Raw genomic sequence first — 26825 nt, 5'->3', positions numbered from 1 at the left:
CCGCTGGCTCAGACAGTAAAGAATCTGCCTGCAAAGCAGGAAACCTGGGTTCAGTCCCTGGGTCAGGGAGATCCCCTGGAGCAGGAAATGGCAACCCACTTCAGTACTCTTGCCTGGAGAATTCCATGGACAGAGGAGCCTGGTGGACTACAGTCCATAGGGTCGCGAAGAGTCAGACACGACTAACACTCTCACACTTTCACCTCATTGGCAGTGGGGTTCCCAAGCTCTGCCTTTCTCATGGGCATGTCAGCTGAGCCATTGCTTTGGCAAGGGTCTTTTACCATGGTCACCACTCTTATGAGTACATATGTGTGACTTCTAGCATCTCCTGGGCAGCATTCTGTTCATGGGAGACAGCAGTGGCAGTGTGGTTGGGGAATTCTTCTGGGATCAGACTCCCTGCGTGTGAAGCCTACTGCTTTATTGGTGTGACCCTGGGCAGGCTACCTAAACTCTCAGTGCTGTAGTTCCTCATTTGTAAGATGGGTTGATGAGGTACCTGTTGCAAGGGATTGTTGAGATGATTAAATGAAAGTGGTGCCTGATGCTTAGCGTTCAGATCTTGGTGTTTGATAAATATCTTTGTCTGATAGAAGGAACCAGGACTGCTTGTCCAAATGGCAATCCTAGGATTGAAACAGAAAATACACAAGATTTTGTAGTGCCAGAAAGCAAGAAAGTACTGAAAAAACAAATAATGTAAACCTAGACAGACAAACCTTGTCGACGGGGGCATGTCAAAGGGACCAGGGAGCAGCAGAAAGAGCTCCTAAAGGCCAGGGGGGGAGCAGTTTGAAGCAACACGCTAAAGGAGCATTGGATTATCCCAGAACATAAAATACATATCCATGGATTCCTACTAACATTAATGAAGAAACCTACTCTGAAAGAGAGTTTGATGGAGGACTGTGAAGGTAGTTTAAGGAGCATCCTAGTCATTTATCCTCCCCACCCTTCTGATCTCTCTGTTGTGTTTATATGGATGGTCTGACCTGGGAAAGGAAGTGACCTCCGAGGCAGGAGAGTGCTCTCATTGTGATCTGAAATACCTGGTATTTAAACACAGATGAATGAAAAAGGATTGGTTGCCAGTTAGTCAATAGTAATAATTCTGTGATTCAGCTGTCCAAGTTCCTCCTGCAGTGTGTGTCTGGAGGACTATAGGAATATTGGATTAGGGGCATGTGACATGGCATTTCTTCTTTGATTCATTTGTTGAGGAGTGTGTCCAGGGCATGAAAGAGGCTAGTAGACTTTGCCTTTAAGAGGACTTATGGCCTTGTGGAGAGAGGCACAGAGTGGACCACAGACAGGTCTGTGGCAGAGGACAGGGTGCACACAGCTTGGCCCTGGGAGATGAGAATCTACAGCATCACGTATTCAGTTTTGGACCCTAAGTATCCGTCAGTTTGCCTTTAATATTATCTAAACAGGAGTGTGGCTCTCTCCCTCTGCCTCTCTTCTTAAGTAAAGGACCTAAACTTGAGGGCTCAGAACACTCTGTCCTCAAGCTGAGGGGCTGTGTCTTACGGATCTCTGTGTCTTCCATGCGTGGCCCAGTGCCTGATGTGTACTGGTGCTCATGGCCTTTATTGATGTCCACAGTCATGTAGTCACACCACCAGGGGTGTTTAATTTAGGCTGAAGCATAGTGCGCATTGGGCTTCCTAGGTGGCACTAGTGGAAAACCAAAAACAAAACCCACCTGCCAATGCTAGAGATGTAAGAGACACGGGCTCGATCCCTGGGTTGGGAAGATCTCCTGGCATGGCAGCCTACTCCAGTGGTCTTGCCTGGAGAATCCCACAGATGGAGGAGCTAGGGGAGAATCCCATGGACAGGTGGGCTACAGCCCGTAGGGTCAGAGAGAGCTGGACACAACTGAATCGATTTAGCGTGCTCGCACAGCAGAAATTGCCTTGGGGGGGGTGTGGGTCCCAAGACCACCCCTCGATTTGCTCAGAGAACTCGCGGGATTCAGGTTACACTCTACAGTTGTGATGTCCTCAGTGAAAGGAGGCAGAGCCGCGATGGAGAAAGGGACGTGGGGCAAAGCCTAGAGGAAGCGAGACACACGCTTCCGAGTCCTCTCCTGGTGGAGTCTCAGGACGCGTTTCATTCCTCCAGCAGCAAGCCGTGACCGCACGTGTGACCTGCTTTCTGTAAGCACAGCTCACGAGAGCCCCACTGCTGGGGATTTTACTGGGAGCTGAGAGCACAGGCACCCTCCGCAGATTCAGCGCAAACCATGCTGCTTGTTTGCAGAGTGTAGGCATCATGAGTGACTCTTAACTGCACAGAGACTGGTGGGAGCCCTTCCCAAATCCGGGTTCCCAGATGGCGGGCAGGGCCAACCTTGCAAGCAGATGTCTTTGTGGAGAGTGGCTTTCGGCCCGCCATGTAAGCTTTTTTCTGCATAGTAACAGACTGTCTCTTTTCAGGGGAATTTCTGGGCATTCCAGTCTAGTCCATCCAAGAGAAGGGAACGGTTTGGTGGTGTTTTAATGAGCAGCAATTATTCCCTGGTTGTTCCTTGACGAGCAGGAGTGGGGTTAGGTGGGTCAGGTGGGTCTTCCTGAGGACCAGAGGACAGATTACTCATAGAAGCATCTGTCTGGTTGAATTTTCCCACAAAGTTTCAAGTTTGGAGGCTCCCTAAGAAGTCTGTAGAGTAGTTTTATGATGCTGCAAACTGGACACACTAGTGGTAAGCCACACACAGGGCCTGTGTTCTGGTTGGTTTGTTCTGAAGAAGCTTCTCGGGAGGATTCACCCAAGAATCTTACTGGTCTGGTTCCAGGACTTACTGGGCAGGCGACCTGTTTGAGGGAGGCTCTGGGCTTTCGTTGAAGCTGTGGTTGTCGAGCGGGTTACAGCTTCTGGTTTTAGTCAGAAGGGCTCTGATGCTTGTGTCCTGCACACCCCACCAGGGCTGAGCCCTGCCTCACTCCAGCCAGCTGCTCTCGGAGGGCGAGTGGGGTGAACCATAGAACTGGCAGAACAGCTTCAAACTCCTGCCGTGCTGGGAGCTCGGTCAGTTACTTTTTACTCAGGGAAGACTTGGTGAGGAGGGATTGTAGGGCTTAAACATCCGCAGTGTGGGGATCTAGAGCAGCCCCGGAGCGTGTTAACTGCTGTTCTTGAGAGACCTGTCTGGTCCCACGCAGCGCGGCCCCTGTGTGCCCCCAGGGCCCTGGGGACGCGCTGCTGATTCAGGGAAAGGCTCCGAGGAATTCCGGAGTCAAACCTGTTTCTCTTTAACCTAACCTGCATTTCCTAAGTTTATTTGCTTGTGGAACCCCATTTTGGGGAGTACCCGTTACTGTCTTAGGGGTACTAGGTCCTGCAGAACTCAGTTTGGAAAATGCTCGAGAGAATATCAGCGCCCTCGGGTAGTTTTCCTGCAGGTGATGCTTGGGGAGGCCCTTCCCGGTGTGATGGCCCAGCTCTTCTCACGCAAAGTACAGGCCGTCGCAAGGCTTGGCTTCCGTCATACTGTTTGCTTAGGACTGTGGCTTTTAGTATACAGATTTCCTTACATGTGAATTGTTGTTCAGTCGCTGAGTCGTGTCTGACTCTTTGCAACCCCATGAACTGCGGCACGTCAGGCTTCCCTGTCCTTTACCATCTCCCTGAGTTTGCTCAGACTCATGTCCATTGAGTCGGTGATGCCATCCAACCAACTCATCCTCTGTCGTCCCCTTCTCCTCCTGCCTTCAGTCTTTCCCAGCATCAGGGTCTTTTCCAGTGAGTCAGCTCTTTGCCTTAGTGGCCAAAGCATTGGAGCTTCAACTTTAGCATCGGTCCTTCCAATGATTTTTTAGGGTTGATTTCCTTTAAGATTGACTGCTTTGATCTCCTTGCAGTCCAAGAGACTCTCAAGGGTCTTCTCCAGCACCACAGTTCAAAAGCATCAGTTCTTCAGCGCTCAGCCTTCTTTATGAATAAAATGGTCATAATACTAAAACCGTATTTCATTGTCTCAAGCATTCTTTTTTTTTTGCTGTTGTTTTTTGTGTGTTTGTCTTGGTGTAATGTAGTTTATGTCCAACTCTTGTAAGTTGGCAGGACCAAGTACTGTGAGTGTTGGGGCTGGCAGTCCTGCCCAGAGAGTTTTCATTTGGGAAACAGGATGGCGACCTGTTTCAGGAGCCAAAAGAGGCTCTCTGGAGCTAACCACAGAAGAGGACATCTAGTCTCCCTGTTAGGGGGTCTGTGGGGGAATATAAGTGGTCCCTAAACTTTGCTTTTCTCATTCAAGAGGTGGTTTCAGTCTGCTTTAGTTGTGAGGACCAGTGAGGCTCACTACACTTCACAGTGTGGAGGTGTATTATAATTATAACCGTTAATTAAGGCTAAGATTGAGAACAGGACAATTCTAGAGCAGGAAGGCCTGGCCCTCCCGGGAACTGGGACCGTGGTGAGAGCCAGCTCTTGTTGGGTCTGGGCAGTGGGACTTTATGAACCTGGCTGTTCCGACAGTAATATGATCTGAGTCTGTTTTCCTTTGTGCCTTTCCCTGCAAATACTCTTTCTTTATATCTTTTCTGTTCCTCATACTTTCTACTTATTCCTTACTTTGGCTTGCTTTTTTTTCTTGAATTTTTAAATACTGGAGTATAACGTCCATCCAGAAAACTGCACAAGTTATGAGTCCAGGTTGGTGAGTTTTCAGTGAACGTACCCGTTAACCTGCTGCACAGTCAGGGGACAGAGCTCACCATGTCCTGAAGTCCCCGGGGTAACCACTGTTCTGACTCCGACACCACAGAGTTGTCTGTTTTAACAGCTTTATTGAGATATAATTTACGTACTATAAAGTGCAGCCAGGTAAAGTATATGATTCAGTGCTTGTTGGCATTTTTCCTGAGTGCTGCAACCATCATCATCATCTGTTAAAGCACTTTCCTCATCATCCCAAAAAGAAACCAGTATCAGCTCGCATCGATTCCCCCTTTCCTCCAGACCCCGCCCACCCTCGGCAGCCTTACTCACCCACTTTCTGTGCCGGTGGATGTGCCTGTTCTGGACGTTTCATGTAAACAGCCTTTTGTGCTTGGCTTCTTTTGCTTAGCATAATGTTTTCACTTCCTCCGTGCTGCAGCATGTGTCTGCGGCTGAAGACCGTCATTGTGTAGCTAGACCGTATTTTATTGATCCGTTTTATTTAGTTGGCCTTGTCAGGTCTTAGTTGTGGCACTCGGAATCTTCATTTATTTAGGTTTTATTGTGGCGTACAGGATCTTTAGTTGCAGCTTGTGGGATCTAGTTCCCTGACTAGGGCTCGAACCTGGGTCCCTACGTTGGGAGTGCAGGGTCTTAGCCACTGGACCACCAGGAAGTCCCTGTTGACCAATTCTTTAGTTGATGGACGTTTCTTTTCTTCCGACTTCTGGCTATTGTGAAAATGTTTCCACGAACATATGTGTAACCACATTGTTTAGACTTACGCTTTCATTTCTCTTGAGTCTATACCCTGGAGCGGAATTCTGAGTCATAGTTGTATTAGTTTATACTTCCAGCAGAAGTGAATGGGAATGTATAGGATTTTAAAGAAAATCCCAACATTGTGTCATTTTACCTGGAAATACTTTAGTATCAATATTTCTTGCTAGTGGATAAACACTTTAAAAATCTTTAAGCACACTATTTCTCAAAAACATTACTCTAAAAAAACTGGGCCTTTTTTCTGTTAGTTTGTTCAAATCAGAATTCACGCAAGGTATTTAAAATGTGCTGTGTCTGAAAGAGAAGGCCCCCCTTTGGAGAGGATGGTTTTAAAAGCTGCTCTCCCTTGTTGTGGGTTTGGCACCTGCAAGTGATGGGCTGCTTTCGGCCCAGGCTTGTTACTAGGTTTCCGATCTGTCTGCGGCTGGTCAGGTCCACGCTCAGTGTTCTCTCCTAAATGTTCCTCTCGAGCCCCTTGTTTCTGTCGTGCCTTGCCGCCTCAATCTACACGAGTCTCCTTGCTCTCTAAGGCAGGTGCCTGGGTGGGGTGGAGACTGGCTGCCTTCCTGACTTTCCAATGACCTTGGTGCAAGGCCGAGTAGCTTGTTCACCTGTCAAGTCTCACAACTGCTTTCTTGAAGTTTTTTTGGTCTTCTCCTCCTCTTATTTGAACCACGGAAGCTTTTCCAACCCAATGAAGCGTTTGCTTTCTGGGCTTCTCTCTCGCCTTCCGTTTGTGCTTGGAAAGCAGCCCGTTTTCCCTGTGCTCACTCCTGTCTGGAGAGCGCTTGTCAGGTGGTCAGGAGTGTTCGCCTCGCTCCATCTTCCTGGCTCTTCCTGCTGCTGCCCCTGGGCCGACAGGCGCAGTGGACACCGTCTGCGAAGGCAGAGTTCACTGCAGGCAGTCTCCTGCCGCTGGCTGTTCCATCCTGACGAACCGGGCCCTCCAGCGGCCGGCCTGCTCTCTGCCCCTCGCCGCTTCACTGCGTGGATTCGGTCTTTGTTCCCAGCACGCTCCAGGAGACTCCTTTCTGTACCTGTCGAGGTTTGGTCCGGAAGACAGGAACTGCTCCAGGTATTTCAGGTGGCAAGGGATTTACCGTCGTGACTTGGAGGCTTATAGAACCACCATCTGTGCCCCGGTGATGGTGGTGGTGGCCGCAAACCCAGGGAGACGTGCTGTCAGCTTCCAGAAACTCAGGGAGCGAGAGCCCCAGGAGCCTGCCGCAGGTCCGCCGGGCCTTGTGTGGGACCTCGGAGGGTAGTTTTCAGGAGAGTGCTCCCCGGCCGCTGGGGCATGGCCACACCTGCTGGAGGCCAGGCCCGGGCTCGCCACTCCTGCGAGGGCCACCCGTGCTGCCTGCCTCGGCGCTCTGCTCTCGCGTCCTGTAGGGTCCCGAGCCTTTCCTGGCTCCGTGTGAGTCCCCACTGCATGAGGGGGACAGAGACTGTTGCCAACACACAACCCGGCTTCTCTTAAAATGAGGGGAGCACCGAACCTTAGGAAACACAAGCAGACCATCCTCAATGTGTTGCTGTTGGATTATCTTACAGATGAAGACATCTGCTGTCTGGAAGCAAGTATGAAACAGATGCACAAATAAACTTTTATTTTTATAATTGTTTTTATTTATAGACTATAAAGCAATTGGCAAAATAGGAGAGGGAACGTTTTCTGAAGTTATGAAGATGCAGAACCTGAGAGATGGAAACTACTATGCATGTAAACAGATGAAACAGCACTTTGAAAGGTAGGCGGCCCGAGACCTGTGTGACTAAACACAGATATAGGTGCAAGTCGATAAGAGGAACTCAGTGGGAAAACTGTATTTGTGCGATAACACGTAGCATCAGATTTCTTTGGGCAGAGAGGATTAAAGGCTAATTTTATGTTTATCATATTGGAATTTATTCATGTCCAAGTTTACTATAATACTAATAACGGTCACAAAAATTTAAACTGGAGAAGTATACCTCACTTTAAACCGTCTGTATGCTCCTAAGAGTTGTGTTTGTTGGATTTTTATAATTGAAACCTTAGATTAGAGATATAGAGGTCCTTGTGATTTAATTAGCTGTGAATCAGTTCCTGTGTTGAAAAATAGCTTTCAGGTAAGATTAGAGAAATGTGTTCCCTGGGAGGGACCAGTGCATTTTGTGGTGCCGGGAGCCCTCTGGCTCTTGCTTCGTCCCTTTGAGACTGCCGTGGCCTCGCCCGCAGAGCAGCCTCTTGGAGTCCTTGCGTTTGCGGCTTCTCGCCATGGACCACCCTGAGTCAGAGACCAGGTGTGATTGGGAAGCTGTAAGAATAAGGAAACAAGGGACGGCGTCACCGCAGCTGTTCTACTTTTCAGTAAAGAGGTTTGAAACTCAGCCTTTTTTAATATCAAAGGAATTGAAGCCTCTGAATATCTAAGGCAACGTTTTAAAAAACATAGTAATCCCTGTCCTGAAAATGTGGAGCCTTCTGAGTGTTTTGGAGTATAGGCCTTGATTTCAAACTCTGAGGATGCAAAGATAGTGTTTCAAATTGGAAGGCAGTTGAGGCCTTTTACATCAAGGAGAATGTGTAACAGTAACGTCACCCTGGTGACGTCCCCAGGGGGCAGGCGTCATCATCCCTGTTTTGCACCTGAGGAGAGGTGGTTAGTGATGTGAAGTAACTTGACTGTGGTCACCTAGGTCACTGGGCGGGCAGAGCCAGGCCAGAGCACGCAGTGTTTACCTGCTGGACCGACTCTGAGGTTACAGGGGCTTCTGCTGCTCCTCCTTCCTATCACTTCCTCCTCTAAGTGTTCTGAATTCTCTGTATTTGTTTATCCACCCCCTACCTCTGTCTTTACCTTTATACTACGCCTGGTGGAGAATCTGCTGCCCCGTGTTGGGATTACCCTCATCGCCCGAGCAGACGGCCTCAGCCAGCCACCGTGGACAAACGCTCCACAAACCCAGCGGAGCAAGAGGGGACCCCGAGCTGCGGGTGGGATGCATTCGCTCGGTCAGAGGCCGGGGCTCCCTGTCAGCTCACCGTCGGGTGCAGGGTAGACGTGCTTGCAGACGGCAGGACTTGCCAGCTGCAATTTTGGTGGAGACATAAACATGAAATATAGGCTGGACAAAACGCCTGCAGGTCCCATGACTCCCACAGTGGTTGCCGTCCCAGAACCATGCAGAGTCAAGGCTGCTCTGGGGAACCAGTCGGCCACGAGAGGTCACGCAGGCCACCAACGGGCCTTCAGGAGGCAGAGAGACCTGTAACATGTGAGAAGTGCTCCCCTGAAAGGAGATTAGAATGGTTTGAGGGCAGTCCCTTGGGGAGGCAGGGAGCAGTGTATCTGGAAAAGTGACTTGGGCTGACTTCAGCCCCTGGGGAGAACATGGAGCCACCCGAGGGACGCAGTTCCCACCAGGTCCCGATGCTGAAGGTACTTCGCCCGCCCGGCCCGTGGCTTCCTTGTCGTGAGGCCGGGAGGACCGACCGAGGGGGAAACGGAAGGAGAACTGACCGAGGGGGGAAGCGGAAGGAGGACTGACCGAGGAGGGAAGCGGAAGGCGACTGACCGAGGGGGAAACGGAAGGAGAGTGACCGAGGGGGAAGCGGAAGGAGGACTGACCGAGGGGGGAAGCGGAAGGAGGACTGACCGAGGAGGGAAGCGGAAGGAGAGTGACCGAGGGGGGAAGCGGAAGGCGACTGACCGAGGGGGAAACGGAAGGAGAGTGACCGAGGGGGAAGCGGAAGGAGAGTGACCGAGGGGGGAAGCGGAAGGAGGACTGACGGAGGTGGGACGTGGGAGGAGGACTGACCGAGGGGGGAAGCGGGAGGAGGACTGACCGAGGGGGGACGCGGAAGGAGAGTGACCGAGGGGGAAACGGAAGGAGAGTGACCGAGGGGGAAGCGGAAGGAGGACTGACTGAGGGGGGAAGCGGGAGGAGGACTGACCGAGGGGGGAAGCGGAAGGAGGACTGACTGAGGTGGGACGCGGAAGGGGGACTGACCGAGGGGGTAAGCGGAAGGAGAGTGACCGAGGGGGGAAGCGGAAGGAGGACTGACGGAGGTGGGACGTGGGAGGAGGACTAACCGAGGGGGGAAGCGGGAGGAGGACTGACCGAGGGGGGACGCGGAAGGCGACTGACCGAGGGGGAAACGGAAGGAGAGTGACCGAGGGGGAAGCGGAAGGAGGACTGACCGAGGGGGGAAGCGGGAGGAGGACTGACCGAGGGGGAAAGCGGAAGGAGGACTGACCGAGGGGGGACGTGGGAGGAGGACTAACCGAGGGGGAAGCGGAAGGAGGACTGACTGAGGTGGGACGCGGAAGGGGGACTGACCGAGGGGGTAAGCGGAAGGAGAGTGACCGAGGGGGGAAGCGGAAGGAGAGTGACCGAGGGGGAAGCGGAAGTAGAGTGACCGAGGGGGGAAGCGGAAGGAGGACTGACGGAGGTGGGACGTGGGAGGAGGACTAACCGAGGGGGGAAGCGGGAGGAGGACTGACCGAGGGGGGATGCGGAAGGAGGACTGACTGGGATGGGACGCGGAAGGAGAGTGACCGAGGGGGGAAGCGGAAGGAGGATTGACGGAGGTGGGACGTGGGAGGAGGACTAACCGAGGGGGGAAGCGGGAGGAGGACTAACCGAGGGGGGACGCGGAAGGAGGACTGTCCGAGGGGGGACGCGGAAGGAGCCGGGTGTAAGGCACTGGTAAACGCTCGGGAGACGCTGGCCCGTGTTACCGATGTGTGATCGTTTGTTCTGTTTCAGAAGCAGTTGTCCTAACTTTAGAAGTGGTTGATTAGAACACTTATTTTTCTTTTACAAAACCCATAATAATTAAAGATTTTATAATAAAGTTATCACTGAATCAGTTATACTCTCCTTGTTTTTTTTCTAATGTGTGTGTGTGTGAAGGGGATTATTGACAGCCAGTTTCACATACTGGCTTTACTTAAAAGGAAATACGCTGTGAGCTGGTGGTGTTTTGTGGGTCTTTGATGTCCGGAATCACTGATGGTGCCTCCAGCTTAGTTCTGACAGGTGTCTGCTGGCCTGTGTAATCCAAACCCACAGGGAACAGGTTTTGCGTTTTCTCTTGTGAATTCTCATTTACTCTTATACATATGTTGAAAACCATAGGTGGCTATAATCCAGTGCTCCTGTTATTTATTTGATAATTGTTCCAGCTAAAATTGAGCCAGCCCTGGCTGTGGGGCGCACCTTCAGGTTGGCCCCAATGTTCTTGTGGCATCCCCCATCATTTTCTTCTTTTTTAAACCTCTTTTTTTGGCTACTGGAATGTCAGCATCTTTAGGTCTTCTCAGCAGACAGAGCTAGCATATATGTACACTAACCTGTCTCTTCATTCAAATAACCTTGAGTGCATACTGATGTAAATAAATGGCCAAATGAATAAACAAAATGGGATGAGGGGAAATTTTTTTTCTCATTTATGATTCATAGATACAGAGAGGAATGAGGGAAATGGAAAGTCATCATTAGAATAAGTAATCATTTCTGCAGGCAAGATAAATTTATGAATGCTAAAATTAGTAAGCTAAAACTTGAAAGAGAATGGAATTTCTGCACAGCCTCAAATGATCTCCTGAATATTTATTAATTACCGTGGTGGTTTTAACTTATGTCCACAAATTGTTTGCTATTTCTTCCTGTGGGAGGTGGGGCTTAATTTCCTTCCATTTGACTGAGGGCTTGACTTGATGACTTGCTTGCAAAGAATAGAAAATGAAAGGGAAAGATAGTTAACTTTACAGAGAAAAGCCTGGTAGATGCTAGCTTAACTAAATCATTAATATCAGCATCATCACTAATAAGACATATCGATATTACATACCTTCTGATAAATGGCATGGGAAGCACGTGTCCCCTCCATGATATTCTCTTCCAAAGGTCTGTAATCTCAGTTGATTTATGAGAGTACATCAGAAGAGCCCACACTGAGGGTTATTCTACAAAACACCGGCCCAGTTCTCCTCAAAACGGTGATGATAATGACAAGGACAGGCTGTGGTGGTATCACAGAGTGTGGGTACACGGCCACTTACTTGCAGTGTGATCTGCTGGATCCCAGGAGAGAAAAAGGTATCAGTGGCAGAACTGGGCAAATCCAAATAAAGTGTCTAATGTAGTGAGTAGAGTTGTACCAGTGTTCATTTGCAGTTTCGGTAAATATTATGTTAACATTAGGGGAAGCCAGGTGAAAGCGGCTTTCTTTACTGTCTTTGCAGCTCTTCTGTTAGCCTAAAGTAACTTCAAAATTAAAAAACAAATCAGAACAAACAGAAAATAACCATAGACGATCCAGAATGAGTCATATTGCACGTGGCTTCTAACATTGAAAAAGGTATTGCTGTTATTTCTGTTTTACAGGAAGACATGACTATAGTTTCTAGAAGAAAGTTCTGGAAGAAAGCTGCGTTTGGTGTCAGTTCTAGGAGTTTTATTGCTGACCATTTATTGGATATTCCAGTGTCACTGATCCTTGATCCACAAGTTTAATTCTGTTCTTTGGTTTTATTTTTCGTTTTCAACCATGAAAATAGTATCGTCAGCTTTTAGAGCTCTGGATTATAATATCTGTCATCTTTATAAAACAGTTTAATCTTATTCACTTGAAGAATAATTTTAGGTTCCTTTAAAAATCCATTTCTGCTCTGCTTATGATTGAGTGAAACCTCAGAGTCACCTTGCACCGTTGTATGGGTGGTGTGGGCAAGAAGAGTCAGTCAGTAACAGAGGCAAGTCACGCTGAGTCACGCAGCCAGAAGGAGCTTGGTTTCGGAGCCTCTGACCCACCTCCTCCCAGTGTTACTTCCAGCCCTTCCTTTCTGCGCCTCTGAAATAGAAATCGATGGCTTTGGCAGTCACCTTTGCTCATAGGAAGTCACGGTGAGGTATTATAATAGGCCGGTTCATTAGTACTGTGTCAGGATGGGCGTTTGCAGCTCCTGAGATTTGTCTTCCTTCAGTGGCTCAAAGCCTTAGTTTGGGGATGATGAAGTTAGTTACTTGCATAAGGCATCATGACCCAGTCGCTTTGATATTTTTTTGATCTGTCTTCAGTGGATCCTCCCACCTATACTCACCAGAAATACACTGTTAAGTGTATTTCTCCTTTTTTTTTTGCTACAACTGTATTCTTCCTTTAGAAATGTTGTAAAGAAATGAAATGAGTCATTAAAAAAGTCGTTAGTCTTGATGTTTGTAGAATCTCTCTTTTTGTTCCGAAGCAGTAAGAGAAGCTCGTGCGAATCCTCGCCAGCATAGGGTTACTAGGTGAGGGCAAAACCAACAGCTCTTCCTCTTTTAGTTGTGTGACCTTGGGCAGTTCATTAATCTCTCTGTGGTTCAGTTCATTTATGCAGCGGGAACAACCACAGTGTCTACCTCGTAGGATCATTGGGAGGGTTAAATTAAAGATGCAGGTGAAATGCTTGGCTCAGTAATGGGTCAGCTTGTTGTCTAACAGTTGGTGCAAGTTGCTCAGCAAAATAGTTTGAAGACTGTTTGGAAAATTGAGGTAATAATAAATACGAGCAGCAATAGTAAAATGAAGGTTACACAGGCTTCCCTGGCGGTCCACTGGCTTTAGACTCCGTGTTTGCATGGCAGAGAGCACAGGTTCAATTCCCAGTCGGGGAACTAAGGTCCTGCATGCCTCCTGGCACAGCCCCCCAAAAAGTGAAACTTACGGCAGTTGTTCCCAGAGCTGTGCCCAGTACCGGGTGAATTGTGTGCACAAGTCGTTTAATCCTCCCAGTAGCCCTAGCCGAGAGTCTTCCTTCAAATGAGGGGCCCTCCCCTGGACGGGCCAGCATCCCTCAGCTGCCAAGGGGTAGAGCGGGGACGGGACCCCCGTCTGTGTGAGGCCGGGGGCTGTGGCCTTTCCAGCGCCCTGCTGTGGAAGGCAGTGCGGTGCCTGCTCTTGACTCAGAACACAGCTTTTTCCCAAGTCACGTCACTCAGTGGTCCTCAAATTACTTCTGCAAAAATAAGTCTTCTGTGTGGGATTCTAAATAAAAACAAAGGCAAGAAACTCATGAGTCACTTTAAAGACTCTTTTACTTAAATAGGATATAATTACAGAACTTTTCAAGTATATACGAAGTAAACAGTAGCATAATGAGCCCCAGGTACCACAGCCACCACCACCAAGCCTGTGATTTTTAATTAATCTGAGTGACTCCATCTGGTCTCCCACCCCACTTGGTTGCTATCGTGATTCAGTCCCTCAGTCGTGTCCAGCTCTTTGTATCTCCACGGACTACAGCACACCAGCCTTCTTATCCTTCACCATCTCCCAGAGTTTGCTAAAACTCAAGTCTGTTGAGTCGGTGATGCCATCCAACCATCTCATTGTCGTCCTTTCTCCTCCTGCCTTCAGTCTTTCCCAGCATCAGGGTCTTTTCCAGTGAGTCAGTTCTTCACATCAGGGGACCAAAGTATTGGAGCTTTAGCATCAGTCCTTATAACGAATATTCAGGACTGACTTCCTTTAGGATGGACTGGTTGGATCTCCTTGCAGTCCAAGGGACTCTCAAGAGTCTTCTCCAACACCAAAGTTCAAAAGCACCAATTCATTGTCTAGGTTTGTCATAGCTTTTTTTCCAAGGAACAAGCGTCTTTTAATTTCATGGCTGCAATCATTGTCCACATTGATGTTGGAGCCCAAGAAAATGAAATCTGACACTGTTTCCATTGTTTCCCCATCTACTTGCCATGAAATGATGGGACTAGAACCCATGGTCTTTGTTTTTTGAATGTTGAATTTTAAACTTTTCACTCTCCTCTTTTACCTTTATCAAGACGTTCTTTAGTGCCTCTATTCTTTCTGCCGTTAAAGTGGTATTATTTGCATTATCTGCATAATGATATTTCTCCTGGCAATCTTGATTCCAGCTTGTGAGTCATCCAGCCCATCGTTTCATACGATGCACTCTACATATAAGTTAAATAAGCAGGGTGACAATGTACAGCCTTGATGTACTTCTTTCCCAATTCTGAACCAGTCTGTTGTTCCATGTCGTTTTCTAACTGTTGCTTCTTGTCCTGCATACAGGTTTCTCAGGAAGCAGATAATGTGGTCTGATAGTCCCATCTCTTTAGGAATATTCCACAGTGTGTTGTGGTCCACATAGTCAAAGGCTTTAGCGTAGTCCAGTGAAGCAGAAGTAGATGTTTTTTTGGAATTTCCTTGCTTTTTCTGTGATTCATCGTTTGTTGGCAATTTGATCTCTAGTGCCTCTGCCTTTTCTAAATCCAGCTTGTACATCTGGAAGTTCTTGGTTCATGTACTGTTGAAGTCTGGCTTGAAGGATTTTGAGAATCTTGCTAGCATGTGAAATGAGCACAGTTGTATGGTAATTTGAACATTCTTTGGCATTGCCTTTCTTTGGGATTGGAATGAAAGCTGACCTTTTCCTGTCCTGTGGCCACTGCTGAGTTTTCCACATTTGCTGGCATGATGAGTGCAGCGCTTTCACAGCATCATCTTTTAGGATTTGAAATCGCTCAGCTGAAATTCTATCACCTCCACTAGCTTTGTTTGTAGTAATGCTTCCTAAGGCCCACTTGACTTCACGTTCCAGGATATCTGGCCCTAGGTGAGTGATCACACCATCATGGTTATCTGGGTCATGAAGATCTTTTTTGTACAGTTCTTCTGTGTATTCTTGCCACCTCTTCTTAATACCTTCTGCTTCTGTTAAGGCCCTACCATTTCTGTCCTTTATTGTGCCCATCTTTGCATGAAATGCTCCCTTGGTATCTCTAATTTTCTTGAAGAGATCTCTAGTCTTTCCCATTCTGTTGTTTTCCTCTATTTCTTTGCATTGTTCACTTAAGGCTTTCTCATCTCTCCTTGCTCTTCTCTGGAACTCTGCATTCAGTTGGGTATACCTTTCCATTTCTCCTTTGCCTTTTGCATCTTTTCTTTCCTCAGCTATTTGTAAGTCTTCCTCTTAGGCCTCAAAGACAACCGCCTTGCATTCTTGCATTTCTTTTCTTGGGGATGGTTTTGGTCACCACCTCCTGTGCAGTGTTACAAACCTCTGTCCATAGTTCTTCAGGCACTCTGTGTATCAGATCTAGTCCCTTGAATCTATTCATCATCTCTACTGTATAATCATAAGGGATTTGATTTAGGTCGTACTTAATGACCTACTGGTTTTTCCTACTTTCTTCAATTTAAGTCTGAATTTTGCAATAAGGGGTTCGTGATCTGAGCCACAGTCAGATCCTACTCTTGTTTTTGCTGACTGTATAGAGCTTCTCTATCTTTGGCTGCAAAGGATACAGTCAGTCTGATTTTGGCACTAACCCTTTGGTGATGTTCACGTGTAGAGTCGTCCCTTGTGTTACTGAAGAGGGTGTTTGCTGTGATCAGCTTGTTCTCCTGACAAAGCTCTGTCAACCTTTGCTCTGCTTTGCTTTGTACTCCAAGGCCAAACAAGCCTGCTACTCCAGATATTTGACTTCCTACTTTTGCATTCCACTTGGTTATTATTATACAATTCTCTTTTAAAGGCAAAATTTGCATTCATTGAAATGCACATTTTTGAACTATATAATTTTTGCAAGTGGATATCTCTGTGTAATCAAAGCATAGAGCATTTCTTTCTTCCTCAAGAGTTCCTTCGGCTTCCCTAGTCCTCCCTTCCCATCCCAGGCAGCCATTCTTCTGGGTTTGGTTTTGTTCCTCTTTACCCTCTTGTAGAAATTCCTGTTAAATGGAATCTCTCCGCTCCTTTGTCACAGCATCCATGCCGTCTCTGAGGTTTATCCCATTGTCGTATCAGTAGCCTACATCTTCTTACCGCTGAGTGGTGTCCATTCCAGGCTTTGGCTGCAAAACACCTCATTATCTCATCTCATGTTGAGGAACTTTCGGGTGGTTTCTGGTTTTGGACCACTATGAATAAAGCTTCTGTAAAACTTCATACAAGACTTTTTATGGTTATATATGTATGTGTATATATTTTTAGGTCATTACCTGGAAATAGGCTCTCTGGGTCACAGGGTAGATGTATATTTAACTGTACGTGAAACAGCCCAGCCTTTTTCTGAAATGATTATACCTTTTTCCATTTCCACCAGCAAAGAACCCGAGTTCTAGTTGCGTCATATCCTCTCCAGCATTTGGTGTGGTTAATCCTTTAAATTCTGGCCATTCCAGTGAGCGTGTCCTGTTGCTTCATTGTGTGTGTCTGCTTGAATGTTTATTTGGCTGCGTTAGGTCTTAGTCACGGAGCTTGGGATCGTCATCGTGTCGTGGGGGTCTTCCACTGTGGCGCGGCCTACACGCGGGCTCTGTGGCTGTGGTCCAGGCTCAGCGGTTTCGGCACGTGGGCTTACTTGCTCCGCAGCATGTGGGATCTTAATTCCCGGACCAGGGATTGAACCCTCACCCCCTGCACTGGAAGCTTAGAGTCTTAACCACTGGACAGCCAGGGAAATTCCCCAGCTGGTTCTTTTAGAAGCAGAGGCTTGCCTACATTCCTCTGTGTTCCGCTCCATGATATTTTCTGTTTCCAGCAGGACAGTAAAAAGACAAACAGAAAAAACCTGAATGTCACTTGACTACAGAATTCAAAGCAACTCCAAGGCAAAGAAAAGTGGTTGCTTTGCAGATTTTTAGCCTTTTTTCCCCCCCAGGATCTTTAAAAGAAGGAGCAGAGTTGATTTACATTTGCATGCACACTGTTGCCTGAACCAAGGCGAGCAGAACCCAGTCAGGGCGCCTGTCTACCGTCTGCACTAGGTCCTTAGTTCTGAGTGTGTGCCTGGGGAGGCATGAAATGATTCTGTCTGCAATAAGAAAATGTGTTTCAGGATATCATAGCGGTTTTCATATTAAAGATGAGAAGGGTGAGTGAATGTTTGTCTAAATGACAAAGCTATTTGACTAACTGGTCCTAAAAGACTGATTATTTTTTCTTTTTTTTAGACCAGGTATATAGTTAAAAATTTAGGACTGTTGCTAGCTCCAACTGGCTTCTTGCTATTTCCACCTGAGGCTGGGTTTCTCGGTGCCGCTGATGTTTGGGCCCAGGTTCATCTTTGTTACAGGTCCAGTCCTGTGCACCATAGGATATTTAGCATCATCCTTGGCTGCTGCCACTGAATGGAGCCGGGACAACTGAAAGTGTCTCTAGTATTGTCCCGTGTCCGTTAGGGGGCACGGTCCCTCCGGTTGGTAACCACTGACTTACAGCACGCCCTGGGCAGAGGCTGGCAGGCACCGGTGGGGGGTCTTCAGTGGCCTGGTCCTGGGTCATGGACTCTGCGGTGTGGGACTGTGGGGCGAACCGACTGCTCTTCCAGCGCGCACCCCAGGGGGGGAGGGGGAGATGCTTGGCCGCCGTTTGCATAAGCGCCCCCCAAAGAATGCTCAGCTTGCTCTTTTCTTCCTCCTTTGGCCTTGTTGGTGTCTGTGTTCATCTCCTCTGCCCTAAGGAAAAAAACCTGTATCTGCCTTGTCACTCAGAAGATGGTCTGGAGTGGTGTGTTCTCTAGAACCTTAGTTCTAAGGGACGGTGACTTAATATTATGTAAGAGAGGACCCTGTGCCCACAGAAAGTCTGGAAAATGTTGGTTTAAATGAAGGTAAACTGTTTTCCTTATTTTGTAGGAGTTTTGAAAGCTTCTGACATCAACTGTAAATTGTCACTCTCCGAAAGGAACTAGATTGGCTCTGTCTCACATTTCCTCAACATGCAGTTTATCCACAAAGCGTTTTCCAGAGAAATAAAGTTCTGTGGGACATGTTTTGGGAAGTACTGCTCTAGAGTCCCCTGGGGAGGCCAGGGTGCGGGGAGGAGCAGGTGGTGAGCTGGGCACTGAACTGGCGGAGTGGACGGACAGGATTGTGGTCTGGTCGCTGCACGCCCCAGGATGGCCATCCGTAATGGTTACTAGGCAGTGAAAAACTCAGATCCTCGGCGGGAAGGAGCTGCTCTCCTGAGCCTCTGGGGTGTGGCCCCACCCCACCGCCCCACGCACTGTGCTTGGCCCCTTACCCCGCAGTCTCGGATCCTCCCCTCTCTCCCGCAACTAAAGGGTTACGGTCCTGGGTTCAGCAGGGACCCTCCTTAAGGATACTGCGCCGGCAGAGTGAGCTGTGTCTTTTCTGGTTGGTTGTGGAGCATGGTGTGTAAATTGCTAATATTTTGAATATCATCCTGGATATGAGGGGGGAAATAGAGGATAATAGTTAAAAAGGTACCGAAAACTTTTTGTCAGAAACATGCTTATGCTCAGACTGCCCAGGTTCTTACGTATCAGGCTCCTATTTGTTGACTTGCATGAGAGACTGGAAAAGCCAGCCGTGTTGATTTGAAACAGCAGCAGTAATATACTATTGGCTACAACCACTCTTTGAATAACCAAACAAAATGCTGAGCTTTACTCTACATGTTGAAAGTTGGTTGGGAATTCCCTGGCTGTCCAGTGGTTATGATTCAGTTCAACCTTGGGGCCCAGGTTCAATCCTTGGTCTGGGAACAAGAAGCCCACGAGCCACGTGGTGAGACCAGGGGAAAGAAAAGAAAAGAAAAAAGAAGTTGGTGAAACAGTTTTGCCAGTTCAGAGAAAGAATATTTCCAGAATCAGTTTCTTTTGGAGCCGCTGAGATGCAGTCTCTGGTGGATGGAGCCATTCGGCTGAGCTGACCCCACGGGCCCAGCCACAGGGAGAGTGCCCTGGTGAGGGTCAGTCTGGAGGGTGGTGACAGCCAGCCGCAGGCCGTTGGCCTCTGGTACTTGTATTGTTGTGACCTGGGGTGTGAACGCAGTGGCAGGCAGAGCAGTCTCCATAAAGAAAAGCCTCAGTAAAGACACACCTGCTGAGAGAAGGCCTCTCCCCAGATGAGTGACTGAAGCCGTGTACAGCCTGCATTGAAGGTTAGAAAGAAGGCCGGTCTGAACATGAGATGCTTATTTTCAGAGGTTGCTTACATTGCTCAGTTAGTTCCTGTAAACTGACTAATGGAAAATTTTAGTCTCTGTTTCTGTATTTATTAATTGTAAGAGAAACTACCAAAGTATTCTTTCAGGAGTTTAGATGGGAAGAGTTTGAATGCATGTCCAAAGCTGTAAGAGTCTCGATTTTTGTAAGATACTGTAGAAATAAGATGCTTATGTTCAGCTGCTGATGGGAGAATAAAACCTGATAAACTTGCTTGACGTTATTTGTGAGTTTGTAACTTGTGATCATGGATAATAAACAGTGATTTGGTAACCCTGACTTTAAAGCTGACCTAAATAATAAACTCGTTATTTATTTTTACCTGCACAATAGTATTGAGCAAGTGAACAACCTGCGAGAGATACAAGCGCTGAGACGCCTGAACCCACACCCGAACATTCTCACGTTGCACGAAGTGGTTTTGTGAGTATACTGGGGCTTTAAAAAGTAGCTAACCTCGATGATAATTGTTAGATCTCTTTTTAGGAAAGAAAACCACAGTAGATGTTTTAAACATTGGCTTTGTAGCTCAGACACGTATTTGGACCAGTGTCTGCATCCGAGTCCTAAAGTGGAAAGGCCTTCGTTGCAGTGACTCCGTGTCACAGCAGCGAACGTCATTCAGATGGTCCCCCTCCGGAGACTCCATTGGCTTCTGTGTAGGTGGCGGCGGCTCAGGACCCCTGCGTGTCAGCCGTGTTGCCCTCCTTCGGGGGCTGCACTTAGGTCATCCCTGCAGTTGCCATCTTGCTATGACTTCATGCAGCCGTTCTCACTGTACTTGACATAATTTCAAGGGAGTTTTCATTTCTGTTCAGATGAAGAAGGCAGAGCACAGCTCGTCTGGAAGGGCTCGTCTGCTGGGGGCTGGGGCTGGGATCTGGCCTGAAGCTCCGAGAAGGCGCCCCTCAGCGGGAAGCCTGGCCTGTACCACCATCCGGGGAACCGCAGTCTCTGACGTTGAGGTGGGGGAGGTTTTCATCAGAGGGCTGACCAGCTCTACACTCAGAACGCAGTGCCTTGTCTTGGCCGCGTGGCCTCCTGGCCCGCGTGCTCTGAGGCACGTGTTCGTCGGTCGGAGACTGCAGCCTGCGCGGACGGTCCCAGCGCTGCCAGTGCCGAGCGCTTCAGGGGCAGAGCGCTCTGTCCACGGCAGCCCGAGGGACAGCGCGCCCCGTCCAGCCCCTTCACAGGCGCCCTGCGGGGCCTGGGGTGACCCTGCAGGGGTGCGGGGAGAGGCGTCTTCCTCCTTTTGCCCCTGGCCAGGTTTTGTATTTCACTCCCCACACTGATGTATCTCTGTGACGTGGAAGTAATTTAGGTAAATTAAAGCTGAATTTGCAGCCACAGAGCTTGAATTAAGTCCTACTTTCTTTGTTTTGCTTCTCTAAGTCCTCAACCTGTTTTCTTCTATCTGAAGATATAATAGTTACTTTTATAATCTCAGGATGCTTTTTTCCCAAAATTGTGGGAGGCCAACTTTTAGAATTTTTGCCTAAAGTTGGTTTATTATTATTTAAAATTATTTTTATCTAAAGTACCGTTTGAAAATCAAAACTTTTGCTGTTTTGGTCATTACACTTTGGTCTTTGCTGTGGGAGCATTTTATGTTTATCAGAAGTGTTTACAAATGAGTTAAATATTTGATGCTTTTTTTCTGGTTAATACAAGGAAAAAACCATTTTAAATCCTGCTTTCTTCTTCAGTGACAGAAAATCTGGTTCTCTTGCACTAATATGTGAACTTATGGAGATGAATATTTATGAGCTAATACGAGGTATGTAGAATGATTCGAAAGGCATCTAAGATCTTTTAAAGCTTATAGTTCCCATATATTTGTCTTAATTCTCAGCATCATCAGCCACCACAGTTCAGTAGCTGTATATGAGTATACCGTGCGCGTGTGCTAAGTCGCTTGAGTCGCGTCCGACTCTCTGTGACCCAGCGGACTGTAGCCCACCAGGCTCCTCTGTCCGTGGGATTCTCCGGTCAAGAATACTGGAGTGGGCTGCCAGTTCCTCCCCCAGGGGACCTTCCCGACTCAGGGACTGAACTCGTGTCTCTCTCGTCTCCTGCATCGGCAGGCGGGTTCTTTACCGCTAGCACCACCTGGGTGTGGGAGGTATTTGGGGGGCAGTCCTGTCTGCTCAGAACATGGCTGCAGGCGGGACGTGGTGCCCCACGGCACTCAGGCTGGCGGGCGAGGCGGGCGAGGGTGGCTCAGCGGGAGGCCCAGCTCAGGGCTCTCGCAGGCTCGTGCCGTCGAGGGTCCGTGCCGGGCTCTGCCATTGCTCGGCGTTCTACTCTAGGCTTGGGAATAAGGCAGGCCTTCCCCACAGATAGTCCCGAGAGGGCCTCGCCTCCCCCCTTGGGTTTGGAGCCTCACACGGTGCCCTCCGCTGCTGAGTGCTCCTTCATCCCCCGTCTTCTGAACAACACGGGACTGTTTGGGGAAGCGTGCGTGCCTGAGCCGACCTGGTCACGGCTGGTTCTGGAGGCCGACAGAGGTCACCTGGGGAAGCAGAGAGGAGGAGGCAGAAGGTTGGCCCGTGTTTATCAAATAGCCCTGGGTCTGACCTCCCCGTTGTGTTAGATGTCAGGACAAATGAGCCTTGTAAATATCACACAGCAAGTGTTAGACTTTATGGATCATATTATTCTTACCGAACAAATGAAAAAATATCACTGCCTTATGTTATATGAAGGAGTCTTTATATCTGAAATAGAATTTTAGCAACAGTATCATAGATGATTTAAAAACTGCTTTATTACCTCAAGCAGGTTAGGCCAAAGGGCAGATGATGTGGTGTAGAAAACTTTTACATCGAGAAGCTGTTCTTGCAACAAAGGGGATCTTTAACATGATGTTAAAAGGTGCATGTGAAGAGTTCAGATAAAGTTATGTTCATGAAGTGGGAGTGTGGAAACAAGTATTATGTCAAATGGACATATTTTATATGTGATTTAAAATATGTGGCTTAGTAAATTAATAAATAGCATGAGTAGACAAGTTTTACATCTGTGAAAGTTGATATAAAACTTTTGGATCCAGAAACTTTTACATCTTTTAAGGAAAATAGGAGATTGCCTTGTATCTGGGATATATGAGATTTCTTTTAAATTACAAACCTTGTGTATTTTATTCATAGACAAACCTCTCACTCAGGTGTCTTGCTTTAAGTACAATTTAAAATAAACTTAGGTCATCTGGCTTCTTGGTTTAAAACCTATTAAAAATAAGAACTCTTAAAAGGCACTTCTAGAACTTTACACACCAACAGAAAGTGACAGGTGACAATCCAGTCATGGGGGAGGAGACTGAAAATATAAACCAAACCAAGAGTGGTCTGGGAGAACAGCTCTAAGCTGCCAGGTTCCCCAAGACAGGTTAGAGGGAACATAGTCATATACTGGATTGTGATAACTCTATCACTGTAGGAAACGCTGATGGGAAAGTGAGTGAAATGTTTTAAAAAGATTCCCATGTAAAATACCTACAAATAGAAAAGAGTTGTATATCTGAGGAGTAAACCTCACTTACCTGGAAATTTCACTTGAAGTCTTATTCCAGACAGCTTGGATAATAAGGTGTTACTCTGTGATTAACTTTCAGATACACTAACTGACTTAGATCCTTCACTTTGATAGTCTCTGTGTAATACATATTTTCACAGTGTATCAGGACAGTATCAATGCAACCAAGAGAAACAACCGCTAAATTTTACTGTAATTTGCAATGATCTTTTTACCAGTAAGCCGACATTTTGTTCTTAATGATTCTACAGAATCACTTCATTTTAGTATAATAACAATTCTCTTGGTATAAGATACATATCTTATGTTAGAATTATGCTTGTTAGAGTGTGATATTTTAAAACTCGAGGGGAGGGGATAATTTCTGGCAAGTTTTTGTATGTTTAGATGGGAGAAAACTTTGTTTAGAAATTGATATTTTAATTTCCAATAGTAGAGGAGTCGTGTAATTGGAGGAAGTGAATCTGTTTCTTTCGGTGTCTGTCTACAGAGGCCGTAGAAAGCAGACTGTTGTGTTATAGCCCAGCGGCCGTCGGTTCATCCCGGGGATGCTGAGTGGCTTCACAGGCCAGGCGCTGTGCTCTGAGCATGGGATCAGCTGCTGTCAGTGCTAAGGGGCCTCTGAGTGTCAGAGACGTTAAAACGTGGGGAAAACGGCTGACAGTGATTGTAAGATACTCACTGTTGGAACATGAACCCTGATTTCAGAGTTGCCTTAGCATTGAGGAAATACAGTCGTCCCTTGGTGTCTGGAGGGTACTGGTTCCAGCAGCCCCGCAGGTACCAGAATCCACGGATGCTCAAGCCCCTTGTATATAAAACGACTCAGGGATTCAGCCAACCTCAGAAACCCCGGATGCGGGACCCGCAGACAGAGACCCAGGGGTTCGAGGCGCCGACTGTGCGGTGATGACAGTGATGGCTGATGGCTGTGAGTGCTCACCACAGGCCAGGCGCTGCCCCTGGCTCTTGAGAGGAGTCAGTTTATTTCACCCTGACAGCCTGTGAGGCAGATTCTGTCATGATCGCATGTTCGGGATGGTGAAAGGGAGGCATGGAGAGACGAGGGACCCGTCCATGGCTGTGGGCCTCGTCCGGGATGGTCTGGAGCCGGGGCTTGGGCAGCGCCTGCTCTTGCCCACTGCACATGGCCCTCTGGACAGCCCTGAGTGGACCGGGAAGGCCTGGTGGCCAAGGCCACCACCAACCACTTTCGGGCCACGTGGTCTCCTGCTGTGGCTCCTCTGCCTGTCCTCCTCGACAGATTTGGCCACCCAGACCCTGAGACCGCCCCCCCCCCCCGGCAGCACACGGGCCGCCTTCTGGAGCACAGGCTGCTCCAGGTCCGGGGGCTGGTCTTGCCACCTTAGGGTTATACCGTTCAGAGCCTGTGAGTGCACCAGGCATCCTGAAACAAATCCGTGACTCTGGGCGGTGAGCCAGGTAGGAAAAAGCAAACCAAACTTTGTTTGCCTATAAGCGTAGCATTACAGTTTGTTTCCATGACGAGTTTAGGCCGTGTGTCTGAGCTATGGAGCATTTTATACAAGGGGCTTGCGCATCCACGGACTGTGGTACCTGAGGGGCTCCTGGAACCAGGACCCTGCAGACACCCAGAAATGATTGTATTTCCTCAATTCTAAGGCAACTCTGAAATCAGGGTTCATGTTCCAGTCATTATGCAATGTAACAATTTTGTATGACATTACTGTGTCAGATTAATTCAGTTATATTTTTATATTTGATCAGATCTGAGCCACTGAATTGTAAGATGCAGTATTTTTTATGTACCAACAAAAAGGAAGAAAAATATTGCCACTGCCGCTCTGACACATACCTTTCTTTTCACTTAGCAATTTTAGTTCTGTCCTTATTAAAGGAAATTGTTCAGAACTATTGAGACAGTTTCCACCCACATCACTTTTGTGCATGTATATAAAGGAAATAGACATGACATAAACCCGTTACGGCATTGCTAATTCTTCCTTGAAACTTTCTGATGTGGCGTGATCGCTGAGCGTCTTCCTCACTTTGTCCATCTGTGCTCTTCAGGGTGTGAGTGATGCAGCAGCATTTTCGCTGGAATTTCCTGAAGCTGATGGCACCACCCTGTTAGGTCGGCGCTGGTGCTTCTCGGAGGTGCCGTCCGGTTCTGTGTCCAGGGAGCACGGGTGTCCCCGATCGCGCTCCAGGCCAGAGCACGCACAGCACCGTACGCCTCTCACGGCGGCAGGTCCTGGTCTGGAAGATGGGGGTAATCATGCTGTCTGGCTGTCAGGGTGGTTGCGAGGAGTAAATGACGGGTGTGAGGCGTGCGGAGCAGCGCCCGGCTGGCCTGGTCTTTAATCAGCGTGGGCTGCTGTCGTCACCACCACCCCCACCATCATCGCGCGACACACGGCTGGTGTGTGCCGGCTCTGGGTTCCTTCACTGGCTCGTCCCCGTGCTGGGAGCTCAGCTCCACTCTAGAGGTGAGGAAAAGAGCTTCCAAGAAGTCAGAGCACTTGCCTGAGATGAGCCAGCTTCCGAGAGCAGAGCTGGGGAGCTTCCCTGGCCGTCCGTCCAGTGGTTAAGACTGCGCTTTCAATGCCTGGGGTATGGGTTCGATCCCTGAGATCCCGCATGCCGCATAGTATGGCCAAAAAATAAAGAACACAGCAGAAGACAAAGAGCGGAGCTGGGAGGCCCGCCTTGAATGCGGCCTTGTTGAGACAGGAGTGCTGGCGACGGCTCCGGCTCCGTGCTGAGTCTGACACCCCGCCTGCTTCCCTCTGTGGGTTGGGACCTCCAACCTCTCTGAGAATTGCGTGCTGTCCCGCAGGCCTCTCTCTCGGAAAATACTGATGGCAGACCCGTGCTCGCAGGCTGCCTCAGGGCCTAGCCTCTGGGCCCAGGAGTAGACTGTGGGCCACTTGGCCGCACCGTGCTGGGCCCGGCAGGCACCTTGGAGCCTGACCCGGAGAGCCAGGCGCAGCCTGGGGACAGGGCCTCTTGTGGGAGGGCCGTGTGTGGTAGATTTCCTGGTGCAACGCAGGTTACACTGGAGGCCACAGCTAATCATTGTGTTCACTTTCAATTTTTTACATTGCTGGTGTTATGTGTGACATTCATTAAGTGCCTTCTTAATGAGAATATTTGGTCAAAAATTATCTTAGAATAATTAATTTGGCTCAGTGAGCCAGGGAAATACTGTTTGCAGTCTGCTGGCTTCAGTAAATGGTCATACAAGGAACCTCAGGGTGTTTTATTAACAGTATTTTGTCTGCTTCAAGATGTTTGTAAGCGAGAATCTGGTGGGAACCAGATACCATCTTGCGCCCAGAAAGTTAGGATCTTCTTTTGGGGGAAATACTGTGAAAGTCGATAGTCCATCCTCCTTGTCGAGGGTGTGGACTCTGATTGCTCAGAGCAATGGTGCCCGTGGCTCGGACAGGCCCCTTCTTCCCCTGGGAGCCCCCGCGTGCAGACAGGAATTCTCACGGAGAGATGGGAAGGAGTCACGGCCTTGCCCCCACGGCTATGAATGGGTAGAGGTGGGCAGCCCGGGAGGAAGGCAGAGAGTCCGCCTGCCCTGGGGGCAGAAGGCAGTGAAAGGTCAGACCACTCCTGGCTCCCCCGCCTGCTTATGATTCACTTGGGCTAGGCCTGGGCCTTGGAATCTGCTTTATGAAAGATCCCTAGGCGATTATGAAGATTGGATGCATTAGACTTTTCCTAAAAGAGTCCACCTTCCCTGAGTTCAGGTTTAGATGAATATAAGGACAACTTTATGCTGTAATTAGGATGTGGCTGTGTGGATGTGGCTGGGAAGGGTACTTCTAGGAACAGAGCAGCCTGAGTACAACCGGGAATCGGGAGAAGGGGACGGG

At 48.4% G+C, this 26825-nt stretch overlaps 1 protein-coding gene across 4 annotated transcripts in view; it reads left to right on the top strand.

The window, feature by feature from the left end:
• The window catches only part of MOK (MOK protein kinase), a 41478-nt gene that overhangs the window by 5589 nt on the left and 9064 nt on the right, over positions 1-26825 (top strand). The window contains exons 2-4 of one of the 4 annotated variants that reach the window (XM_065906284.1): positions 7088-7202; positions 19756-19845; positions 21129-21199. The exons of 1 other annotated variant lie outside the window; for it this stretch is intronic. In XM_065906284.1, coding sequence (XP_065762356.1) covers positions 7088-7202; positions 19756-19845; positions 21129-21199 — 276 coding nt within the window. Of the gene's footprint in view, positions 1-7087; positions 7203-19755; positions 19846-20363; positions 20388-21128; positions 21200-26825 lie in introns of those variants that run through there. 2 more of the 4 variants (XM_065906285.1, XM_065906287.1) reach the window with 2 other exon arrangements.

This window comes from Muntiacus reevesi, chromosome 15 (genome assembly GCF_963930625.1).
Source record: "Muntiacus reevesi chromosome 15, mMunRee1.1, whole genome shotgun sequence".
Lineage (NCBI taxonomy): Eukaryota > Metazoa > Chordata > Mammalia > Artiodactyla > Cervidae > Muntiacus > Muntiacus reevesi.
This window is presented reverse-complemented; position numbering and strand designations above follow the sequence as displayed.